The 12625-nt window shown below is 42.9% G+C and overlaps 1 protein-coding gene across 2 annotated transcripts in view; it reads right to left on the bottom strand.

Annotated features, from left to right (window-relative positions):
- Nucleotides 1-12625, bottom strand: part of NELL1 (neural EGFL like 1) — a 1046888-nt gene that overhangs the window by 55839 nt on the left and 978424 nt on the right. For both annotated transcript variants that reach the window (XM_073604029.1, XM_073604030.1), the window contains one exon: nt 449-642. In XM_073604029.1, coding sequence (XP_073460130.1) covers nt 449-642 — 194 coding nt within the window. The remainder of the gene's footprint in view (nt 1-448; nt 643-12625) is intronic.

The following is a 12625-nucleotide window of genomic DNA, read 5'->3' on the forward strand; positions in this document are numbered from 1 at the left end:
TCACTGGGAAGCTCAGTGTGCTGCTGCTTCTCCTCCCCCCAGCTCTTAAGCAGCTGAGAATGGAGGGAATGTGATCACTTGTTAAAAAAAAAAAAAAAAAAGTTATTTATAATGTGTTTTTTTTTCTTTTTTTATATATATCTAAAAAAATGTTTTGTATTTCATTTCTATTTTAAACGGAATGGGTTGTTTTACAAGGTGATCGTTTACAATCACTTTAAGATAACAAAGAAATGCATATATTCTTCTTTTTTTTTTTTTCTTAGACAAACTTATTGCTGAATAAACAGGTCCATCTGCAGAAATGTAAAAATTGCTGAACTGGTTAAAATGCTTTCACTGCTTGTTCAGAATATATAAATAGTTCAGTGTGCACAGTCTGGGTGGAGGTTTTAGTAGAACATGAAAGGTCCCCCCCCCTGAATGGACGGAGAGCGTGAAATGTTACCTTGCAGGAGCACACCGAGCAGCGGTCCTCTTTCAAAGTCCAGACTTGCCCGTTGCGCTTCAGCCCATCATCGTGGGGGCAATCGCCGGTGCAGGACGGTCCCGACGGGCAGAGACAGTCAAAGCCACCTTCAAGGTTCACGCAGGCAGAATCGTTCCAGCAGGTGTGCGTCCTTAGTGCACATTCATCAATGTCTGCAAGATATAAAAAATTCAAAATAAAATACATATAAATAATACTGACCTTTTCCATCTCTCTTATACAGAATAATAGAAAACATAATCGTTCCTTAACCAGGACAACTAATACAATGGTATGTGGACTTCTTTATTTAAAATGCATTTTTAAAACTGCCCTGAAGAAATATTCAAAAGTTTCAAAGGGGAACCAGAAGAATGAAAAAAGACCAATAAAGGCCAACTTGGATGGCGCTAAGGCAAAGATGGCGGCTGAAATATGCTTTTTCAACAGTCCTCTATGCAACATACCACTGTGAGTGTTTGTTTTTTTTATTATTATTTTTTTTTATTTAACTTTTTAAGATTTTATTAACTTATTTTGGCTCTATGTAACGTCTTTGGCCATCTATTGTGTACAATTGTGTTGCTAGCCATGATTGGTCACAGTGATCACATGGTACAGACAGGGCCAATCGCAGCCCATCTGTACCATGTGTTTAGCTGTGGCAAATCACAGCTAATCGCAACAATACACACTGAATGAATCCGTTTCATTTAATAAAAATTGTTGCTTTTATACCAATTAAATTCATTGGTATAAAAGCAATAATGTGTAAAAAAAAAAAAATCCTGAACACTTCCTCAGAGTAGTACATGGTTACTATGGTAACTGTGTATTGCTCTGGTCACAGTGTGTTTAAAAAAAATTGTAAAAAAACAAAAAAAACAAAATTGGTATAAAAGCAATAATGTGTAAAAAAAATTCTGATCACTTCCTCAGAGTAGTACAGGGTTACTATGGTAACAGTCACTTATATGATGACGCTGTCCTGCCCTGGTGACCGTATGTTATAAAAAAAGAAAAAAATTGTGATTTTTTTTTTCTTTCTTTTTACAAAAAATTGGAACAAAAAATTACCACTTCAAAAAACTCCTGCCATTTTCAGGCCTCATGAAATGAGAGAGGCCTCTTAGTACATCAGGATTGATCGATTTTCAGATATATATCCCATAGTTTGCTCTAGAACTTTCCTACAGACTAATAACTGATTCGAGTTATTTTCACCAAAGAAATGTAGCAGAATACTATTTGGCCTAAAATTTATAAAGAAAGATTTATTTGCAAAATTTTATAACCGAAATTAAGAAATGTTTTTTTTTTTTTTCTACCTTTTCAGTCTTTCTTCATTTATTTAGCAAAAAAAAACCCCCCCAAAAAAAACAGTGGTGATTAAATGCCACCAAAAAAGAGCTCTATTTGTGTAAAAAAAGATGATAAAAATGTCATATGGGTATAGTGTGACATGACAGCGCAATTCTCATTCGAACAGCACTGAAAGCTGAAAATTAGCCTGGGCAGGAAGGGGGTGAAAGTGCCCGGTATTGAGGGGGGTTAATCATAGCATGATTAAGGCATGACAGCCAAAACGCGTTGGTGTATTCATTTTGTATTGACCATGTAGCCAATAAAAGTTACATCATGCTGAGGATACTGGCTTGCCGGTTGGATCTCATCTTGAATGTTGAAGTTGCATAAGTGTGGAGACACTGAAGCCAGGTCACCGGTTCCTCTGCTCCTTGGCAGGCCATGGTTGAGCATGGGTGATCTGTTGGTGTAGTTTTTGTATAATATAATTTTATAAATTGGTGTGGGCAATAATTCCTTTTTGGTATAGCAGTGGTAGATGCCAACAGTGAGGCCCCATTCACACCTCAGCATTTTGTAGCTTGAAGCCTGAAGCTCCAAAACGCTGGAGGAGGAAAAAATTGATTATTCTCTATGGAGATAGTTCACATCTCCACTCCATGTCGCCTGAAGCCCAACGCCTGAAGCTCAAAAAAGTTCTGGAGCTTTTTTTGTAGCTCAATTCGGGCAGATTTGGGCGTTTTTCTGCTTTTTACATTGGTGACTTTTTGACCTGTAAAAAATCGCGGCAAAAACTTTGTAAAAATGCACAACTTTTTGCCTTAAAACAATACGCTCAGGTGTGAATGGGGCCTAAGTTAGATATTCCACCCAGAAGGTCCATTTATCATTTTTCATGGCGTCGCGCATATGAAGAAATCCAGATTCTGCATCTCGTCACGTAGCCGTCACAGAACGCTCTTCGTATTTCATGCCCCATCATTGAGATTTACCACAAAATCTGAGTGATTGTACTTGAAGGGATGAGGAACACCACCGTAGCGGCAGATAAGCAAAGGAAACTTTGTGCGGTCCTTCAGAGTGAGTGTCTGCTTAGAGGAACATCTAAGGAAGATGGCGTGTCTGCTTAGAGGAACATCTAAGGAAGATGGACTGTCTGTTTAGAGGAACATCTTGTTGCACCGATTCAGATCTCAGCTGGTCACATTCCGTTGGAATGTTCACACACTGAAAGTATGCTTCACAAATCTTTTGTAGCAAATACAACTGGGAACCATGGAGTGTCCCATTCTAGCTGTCATAGAGAGGGATGATCCTGGGGGGGCAAAACAAGAATAAGGGAGCTACGGTAGCTGGTTGGATGAGGTTTCCATGTTGTCATCCTTATCCTGGCTTCACTAACTATAGAGCCATTGACCTGGAAAAAGCATGCAGCCAGTGATGTCTAAAAGCCCATTATGCTTGTTGGAGGTAAAAAGCTGACTGTGTAGGGAAGCCAGAATGTGGATGGCTTTTCCAGAACCTGCACATTCAATCAATTGAAGACTGAAATGATACATAGGCCTGACAATAAATTATATCAGCGTACACAGGGCATGTACAGTATAACCTGTCCTTCAGCCCCACTGCCACTCCTGCCCTTTGTACTTGCTGGCGATTCCTGGGTCTCAAAATCAGAGCTGAGAATTGCTGTTTAAATGCAGAAGCTGTAGAAGCTGCTGCTGTCAAAGTTTATAAACATTGATCAGGCAGAAGATAGATACAAAGTAACATAGTTACATAGTAGGTGAGGATGAAAATAGACACAAGTCCATCAAGTCCAACCTATGTGTGTGATTATAAATAAACATTGTTTAGGCAGATGATACATACAAAGTATCATTGTATAAAAACATTGTTCAGGTGGGAGATGGAGAAAGCAACATCGTTTAACCACTTAAAGACACTGCAACACCTACAGCATATATACTGTTGCAGTGACATCACGGGTACGTCATTTCGTGCAATAGACAAATAGACACTGTGGGCGCGTGTGTGCCGCTGGATGCATGTGCCCATTGGACAGAGGGGCAGCCAATCAGCAGGTCTGGCAGACCCAATGTCTGCCCGCCACCCATAATCATTCCCCAGAGAGGCATAACGGCGCACAGAAGGCAGATCACCGTTCTGACAAGGGAGGACGCAGTTCTTCTGTTCCTGCTAAGCAGGAACATGGATCTCTGTGTTCCCTCAGTCATTCTATTCCTTTAGCACAGTTAGCAACCCCCCCCCCCCGGGACACATTTAACCCTTTGATTGCCCCTGGTGTTAACCCCTTCCCTGCCAGTGTCATTAGTACAGTAATATTTTTAGCACCGATCACAGTATTGGTGTCACTGGCTCCCAAAAAAGTGTCAAAAGTGTCCTTTAGGTGTCCAATTTTGTCCGCCGCAATGTTGCGACACTAAAAATCACTGCAGGTTGCCATTACTAGTAAAAAATAAATACATAAATAAAAATGCCATAAAAATATCCCATCGTTTGTGGACGCTATAACTTTTGCGCAAACCAATCAATATGCACTTAAAGCGGTTGTATACCCAAATGATTAACTTTTACCTACAGGTAAGCCTATAATAAGGCTTACCTATAGGTAAAATGAATATCTCCTAAACCTGTACGGTTTAGGAGGTATTTACTTTGCATGCAGCCACTGAAGTCAGTGGCGCGTGCACTGTGAAGGCCCGTCTGAAGGTCCGGACCTTGCCGGGAAGAAAACCCCCACGCGCATGTGCAGGACTGACGTCATCGTGGCTACGGCCACTCACAGCGCCGGAGCCGCGAACCCAGAAGGCACGCCGAGGGCAAAATATCAGCTCCCTCGGCATGGACCGGGTGAGATACCAACGCCTCATTCTAAGGTAAGTATTTCATAATGAGCTAGTATGCGCTGCTAGTTCACTAGCTCATTATGCCCTTGCCTTACAGGGGGGTTTTTTTTTGTAATTTTTGTATTTTTTTTTGTTCTGGCGAGTATACAACCACTTCAATGGGATTTTTTTTTCCCAAAAATTTGTAGCAGAATATATATTGGCCTAAGTTGATGAAAAAATTTGATTTTTTTTTTTTATTGAATATGTTTTATAGCAGAAAGTAAGCAGAAAGTAAAAAATTGTCAAAATTGTCGCTCTTTTTTTTGTTTATAGCGCAAAAAATAAAAACCACAGAGGTGATGAAATACTACCCAAAAAAACTCCATTTGTGGGAAAAATAATTAGAACAATTTTATTTGGGTACAGCGTCGCATGACAGCGCAATTGTCTGTTAAAATAAGGCAGTTAAAATAAGGCAGTGCGGTATCGCAAAAAATGGCCTGGTCATTAAGGGGGTAAAACCTTCTGGTGCTGAAGTGGTTAAAAACCTTGTTAAGGCAGAAAATGATACAAAGTAACATTTATCAGACAGGAGATAGAAAAGTAACAATGTTATTTTGTATCTCTCTATCTACTGTTTAATAATAATCTGCAGATCAAAGGCATAAACCTTGATCCGTGTATGTCAGTTAAAGTAACTTGACAAAAAAATAAAAATATAAAACCGCTGTAATCTCCAATAGAAACATAGAAAAAAGACCAAGTGGTCCATTGAGTCTGCCCTTTCTTAATTAATTTTTTTGACATTTTTTTTTCATTGACTTAGTATAAATCTATATGTGTCCCAAGCATATTAAGATCCATTTACTGTTGGCTGACTCACTACCTCTGCCGGAAGTTTATTCCAATGATCAACTACCCTTTCAGTAAAATAATACTTTTTACTTTTTTTTATCCTCCAGTTTGAGGTCATGTCCTCGTGTTTCTGATTGTGGTTTCACATTGAAAATACTGACCTCCTGAACCTTCTTCAGTGTAGGTGGGAGAAACAGCATCCCATCATTGGTGTCAGTGGGAGGAATAGTGCCCCATCATTGGTGTCAGTGGGAGGAATAGTGTCCCATCATTGGTATCAGCGGGAGGAATAGTGTCCCATCATTGGTATCAGTGGGAGGAATAGTGTCCCATCATTGGTATCAGTGGGTGGAATAGTGTCCCGTCATTGGTATCAGTGGGAGGAATAGTGTCCCATCATTGGTATCAGTGGGAGGAATAGTGCCTCATCATTGGTGTCAGTGGGAGGAATAGTGCCTCATCATTGGTGTCAGTAGGAGGAATAGTGTCCCATCATTGGTGTCAGTGGGAGGAATAGTGTCCATCATTGGTATCAGTGGGAGGAATAGTGTCCCATCATTGGTATCAGTGGGAGGAATAGTGTCCCATCATTGGTATCAGTGGGAAGAATAGTGTCCCATCATTGGTATCAGTAGGGGGAATAGTGCCTCATCATTGGTGTCAGTGGGAGGAATAGTGCCCCATCATTGTGTCAGTGGGAGGAATAGTGCCCCACCCATCATTGGAGCACAGGTGTGTCAGGAGGAAGCTGTCTGGAGCTGCTGCAGGTGATCCGTGTGAGAGGGGAGTGGTGAGGAAATCTCTCCCAGCTCTCCTGGCTCCTTTCTGGGGAAGCCATGGAGGCCAGCAGGGCCTCTCCTGCTGGAGGCTCCCAGCCATCTCCTGGGCCATCAGGTGACATGCCTGCCCCTGTGCAAACCGTGGCTTGTGATCTCTCTGCCCCTGGTGAGGATGAAGGCTCAGAGGCAATTCAGGAGTGAGTGGTGGCCGGGATTAAGGTCCTGAATAGGGAGAGAGACAAGCTCTATAAACTGAGAGCGGAGGTGAAGCGCTTGAGAAGACAGTGTGAGGGCTTGCATAGCCAGAGACGTGGGTCCATGGATCCGGAGATCCAACTGGCCAAGGTCCGGGTTGAACACCAGGAGACCATTGTGGCCATGATGGAAGGCAGAGATGGGCCCTTTAAGGAAAAATTCTGCAATGACCGAAGGTTTGCCAGGATGACAAAAATGGAGGTGGAGGAGGAGACCCCCAGTTCAGACCCCCTGCCCCCTCAGGGAGAGGTAAGCAGCCCCATGCCTTCCCAGGACTCAGGAGGCATGCTCAGGGTAATCCAAGCAATGGAGTCTCCTATGCGGGGTGATCAGTTGGTATTTCATGAGGAGGACATTACAGATAATGTGCCTGACAAGGTAAAGCCTGTCAAGCCTCATGTGGTGCATAAAACTGTTTTTGTGAACACTGTGACTGATACAGACAATGTGCCCAGTGACAATCAGGCTGCTAATCCCATGTGTAGCAATGCTGTACCTGCTGATGCTGCAGTGCAGCAAAAAATGCATTTAAAAAATGACATTCCTGCAGAGGAACTACAAGATTCAACAGAACCAATTAACCCCCCTTTAGCTGAGTCTAAAGTTGTTTGCCCCACAGCTGCTGAGGACTCTACAGCACAGCTTCAGGAGACAGCTGGTATTACATCAGAAACTGTGACTATTCCTGATGGGAATGTGAATGTTTGTGTGACTGATAAGAATCTTCCCAGCACAAGTGTGATGGACAGTCCTACCAACTCCATTCCAGCAGATAATAATAATAATTGTAATGTACAGACTAATGTTACATCAGTGTGGGGCCTTGGCCCTGATAAGCCTACATTTGCCCAGGTGGTACGCTCTGCTCCTGGTAGCTCCGCCCCCAAGAGGGTTTTCCCCCTGCGACCTACCACCTTGAGCACCCCAGGATCTGGTCTTGGGTCTCTGGTTTCTGCTGGGGGTCCGAGACGAAATGTAGTGATTCTTAAATGGGAAGGTGGTGCAATCCCTCCAGCACGGCGTGTGGTGGTGGACATGATTTTGGAGATGGGTTTTGGGGCAAACGATCTGTATGCCCTAATACATGTTGCTGGGAGCCGGGAATATACTATTAGTTTCACCAGGCCAGAGGGTCTTGACCTGTTCTGGGAGAGATATGAGGCTCGGTGCAGGTCAAGACCCGAATGGGAAGGTCTGGCCCCAGTGGCGGTTTCACAAAGGTCTACAGTGAAAAAAAATCACAATTATTCTCACTAATGAGAGTGTTCCTGCTCGAGATTTAGAGGTCTGGTTAAAGAATTATGGTGAGGTATTGACTAAGCCCAGCAAAATCCTTGATGAGCGTAACAGTGAGATGTGAGCACACCTCTATGAAGTCTGCCCAGAACTGGCCTGGATGGACCTCCGGCCCGATCTCCTGCCCCACCGGGCCGCTCCAGACCTCGGCAGACGCTGAACCCTGGACACTTTTTATATCATCGTCTCACCCAAAAATCTGTTCTTGTGTTTTATTCCCCCTCCCCCCCCCCACCTCCACCCCGGCCCGCCTGACGACTCTCCGATTTGTTCATGAAAACACAAGCATTAAGTCCCTCTCAATCATACATTGTGAAAGATGTCAGAGCCGATAAAATGGAGCCGAGTGCGTCGCCTGCTTCATAAAACGGCTCATCAGTCAGTTTTAGAGGCTCTAACACATAATATGGTGAGCGTTGCCGGGGAAAGGAGCCCCCCCCCCAGCTCACCCCCTCCCGTCCAACCGCGCAATTACTGTCCAATGTCATTTACTGCGCAGATTTATGGCACCGGTAACACAAACGGCTCCCAAATTTACCATACGGAGCACAATGTGTGCCGAGGTGATTAGTGCCGAGGTGTGGGTGGGGGGCTGGGGAGGCGATTTCTCCATAAAACGCAGATGACTTTGATCATTTTATATGTCGATTTCATTTTTTTTTCACTTTTTCTTTATAGGAAAAGAATAACATAACAATCTTCTCAGTGGGGGGTTAATCATTTTAGTTTGTTTGTACAGTTTTGTAATTACAGGGGGCAGCGATATTTCCTCATTACATGTCCATGCTGTGCAACCTGGGAATGCTGCACAGTGATTGAGCTTTGCCGTCCCCCCCCCTCCATACCATGCAACACATTACCAATAGATGTAAACCTTAGTCTGCTCTGTGCCCTTTGCATCGGAAACAATTGCCTTTCTTCTCCATTAAAAATAATTGGATTAATCTATTTCTTATCTCAGTGCTGCTGATCCCCTGCAGTCTTTTTTAGCCACTTCTTCTCCACATGCACTCCCTCCAGCCCCCGGGACAGGGGTCTCCAAAATCCGGCCCACTAATACGCTTTATAAAGCCTGCAGCTAGTGTCCTCAGACTGAAGTGGAAATGGGTGTAGCGGCACCACCACCTTCTCAATCTTCATGGCTGCAGAGCAGCCGGTGCTCAGACTATGAGGCCTTCCCATGCCTCTGCAGGACGCAATTCACTGGAGAAAAAGTCAGCGCTTGGGTAGGTCAACAAAATGTGGTCTTTTTTTATTAAATCACATGAATACAGCTGTAGAACTACCAACGCGTTTTGGCCGAAAAGGCCGAAACGCGTTGGTAGTTTTAAAGTTGTATTTATGTGCGTTAATAATGGACTACTGCATTTTGTTGACCTACCAGAGTGACAACTTTTTCTTCAGTGGATAGTCAGACTTGCTGCACTGCTGCTAACCCATTACCTGCCAGCCGTATGCAGGGAAAGTCCCTGTAAGCGGCTGACAAAGCCTGCCCCGCGATCTGTAGTTGGTTTCTAGGACCGCCAGCATCCTGTTTGGCCGAAACACGTTGGGGTTTTATATCTGTATGCATGTGATCAGGGCATAGGTGCAGGAACTCCCCCCTTTCCAAGTCATCCCTTTTCTCCACCCCCTACCCACTTCCAATCACCTTTCCTTGGTTCCACCCCCCCTACCCTTCTCCCAGAACTGCCCTTTTAGAGAATACAGAACCAAGTATCATGTTAGGGTTCTGGGTAATTTGTATGAAACTTGTTAATGATAACAAGAAAAGCAGGAAAATAGTCTGTAGCTAGTAGCAATAGAGCCCCCAGCAACAATAGACCCACAGCCAGCATCAATAGACTCCCCAGCAGCCAGCATCAATATTAGACTCACCCCCAGCAACAATAGGCCCCCCACCAGCAACAATAGACCCCCCTTACCAAAATAGACCCCCGCCAGCATCAATAGACCTCCTCCCTCAACAGTAGATCTCTCCCAGCAATAACTGACCCCCCCAGCAATAAAGAGACCCACCCCCAGCAACAATAGGTCCCCACCAGCAGCAATAGACACCTCCCCTTACCAAAATAGACCCCCGCCAGAATCAATAGACGCCCTCCCTCAACAGTAGATCTCTCCCAGCAATATAAGACCCCCCCCAGCAATATAAGACCCACCCCCAGCAACAATAGGTCCCTACCAGCAATAATAGACACCTCCCCTTACCAAAATAGATCCCCGCCAGCATCAAAAGACCCCCTCCCTCAACAGTAGATCTCTCCCAGCAATAACTGACCCTCCCAGCAATATAAGACCAATCCCCAGCAACAATAGGCCCCCCACCAGCAACAATAGACACCCCCCTTACCAAAATAGATCCCCGCTAGCATCAATAGACCCTCCAGCACCCCTTACCATTACATACAGTTGGTGAAAAAAAGCCCTGCATGTGATTTAATAATGGAATACTGCATTTTTTTTTACCTACCAGGGTGCTAACTTTTTTTTCAGTGGATAGAGTTCTCAGACTTACTGCTCTGCTGCTTAGTTCATTACCCTTCAGCCGTATGCAGGGCACGTCCCTGCAACCCGCCGACAAAGCCTGCCCCCCCGCACCGCGATGTGGAGATACCAGCATCCTAGTAACCAATGACACGTTCAGTGTGGCACCTTCCAGCTCCCGCCCACTGTTTAAGTCTGTGTCCCTTCCGCTTACTGCGTGCTCGGGTAACAGTGAGACTCTGTCAGTAAGTACATTTCTTCCTGCTTCTGGGTTTAGGGCGTGCCCATGCGCAATCCCCCACCCCCGCTGTGATTTTACATCCAATGGCTCGCGTGCAGAAGCGAACGCATACATGGGTAGCGCCCGCATATGAAAACGGTGTTCAAACCACACATGTGAGGTATCGCCGCGATCGGTAGAGCGAGAGCAATAATTCTAGCCCTAGACCGCCTCTGTAACTCAAAACATGCAAGCTGTAGACATTTTTTTTAAAGTCGCCTATGGAGATTTTTAAGGGTAAAAGTTTTGTCGCCATTCCACGAGCGGGCGCAATTTTGAAGTGTGACATGTTGGGTATCAATTTACTCTGCATAATATTATCCTTCACAATGTAAAAAAAAAAAAAAAATTGGGCTAACTTTACTTTTACTTTACTTACGTCTTATTTTTAATTCGCACAAGGGCTCATTGCACATAAATATACAGATATATATAGATGCACAGTATATGATGTCTTTACCCTTTTGTGATTATCCTATGTAAATTTCAATAAAATTAATTGCTTTCATTAGGTTTTTCTCTTTATTGTTTCTTAGCCTAAAAAGTCAGCTATATTGGTAATACTCAGTACTACCTGAATTTTCTCCTTATTTTTAATTTAAAAAAGTGTATTTTTTGCGCTTGTAAGACCGCTGCGCAAATACGGTGTGACAGGAAGTATTGCAATGACCGCCATTTTATCCTCTAGGGTGTTAGAAAAAAAAAAAAAAAATATATATATATATATATATATATATATATATATATATATATATATATATATATATATATATAAAATATAATATATAATATAATAATATATATAATGTTTGGAAATTCTAAGTAATTTTCTAGCAAAAAAAATGTTTTTAACTTGTAAACAACACATCTCAGCAAGCGGCTCGGTCCTTAAGTGGTTAATGACATACCGGTATTTAAATATAAATGCATTACAAAAGTACATATTGTGTATAAAGTAATAACACATAATATGGATGCACACATACCAAAATTGTCATAAATTATTGAATGTACATAACATAGTCAATAACAGTATAAAAATAATTGTACATAACTGTATGAATATATATATATATATATATATATATATATATATATATATATATATATATATATATACACACACAGTACATATGTTGGCTTGGAAGCACTAAAAACTGTTGAATAATTGGAATAATTGAAGTAAACAATATTGTAATATGGTGAAACTGAGTAGACATTGTATCTAGATCTAGTCCTATTGAGACATATAGATACATTCTGAATGCCGAATTGTTCAACAGTTTTTAGTGCTGCCAACATATGGCAGTCTTATTATAAGCAACTGATCACCGCCATTACTATATCTTTACAGATATCGTGGTGGCGCCATGTCCTAGCAGCACGGCGTGGCCGCAATCGCCGCACGCCCCCACGGGCGCGCGAAAGCGTCCGTTCTGGGAAGCCGTCATATGACATTGTTTGTAGACACTATAACTTTCATGCAAAACAATCAATATACATTTTTTTGCTTGTTTTTTTAACCAAGGATACTGTACATAGCAATTTGATTTTTTTTTTTAATATTTTAATTGGATATTTTAATTGGATATGTTTTGTAGCAGAAAGTAAAAAAATTTTTGTTTTTGTTTTGTCAAAATGTTCGGTCTTTTTTAGTTCATATCGCAAAAAATTAAAAAACCCCAGAGATGATCAAATACCACCAACAGAAAGCTCTATTTATGTGAGGTGGCACTGATGGGCACTGATAGGCTCAACTGGTGGGCATTGATGAGGTGGCACTTATGGGCACGAGGCGGCACTTATGGGCAGTGATTAGGTGGCACTGATGAGGAGGCACTAATATGCTGCACTGATGCGCACTGTTAGGCGGCACTGGTGGGCACTGATAGGTGGCACCGATAGGCAGCACGGATAGGCGGTACTGATGGGCATTAATCGACAGCAGTGATGGGCAGCACTGATAGCCAGCACTGACTGGCATTGCTAATGGGCACTGATTGGTGTCACTGGTGGGCACTGATTGGTGACACAGTTGGTGATGATC

Source organism: Aquarana catesbeiana, linkage group LG11 (assembly GCF_042186555.1).
Source record: "Aquarana catesbeiana isolate 2022-GZ linkage group LG11, ASM4218655v1, whole genome shotgun sequence".
Classification (NCBI taxonomy): domain Eukaryota; kingdom Metazoa; phylum Chordata; class Amphibia; order Anura; family Ranidae; genus Aquarana; species Aquarana catesbeiana.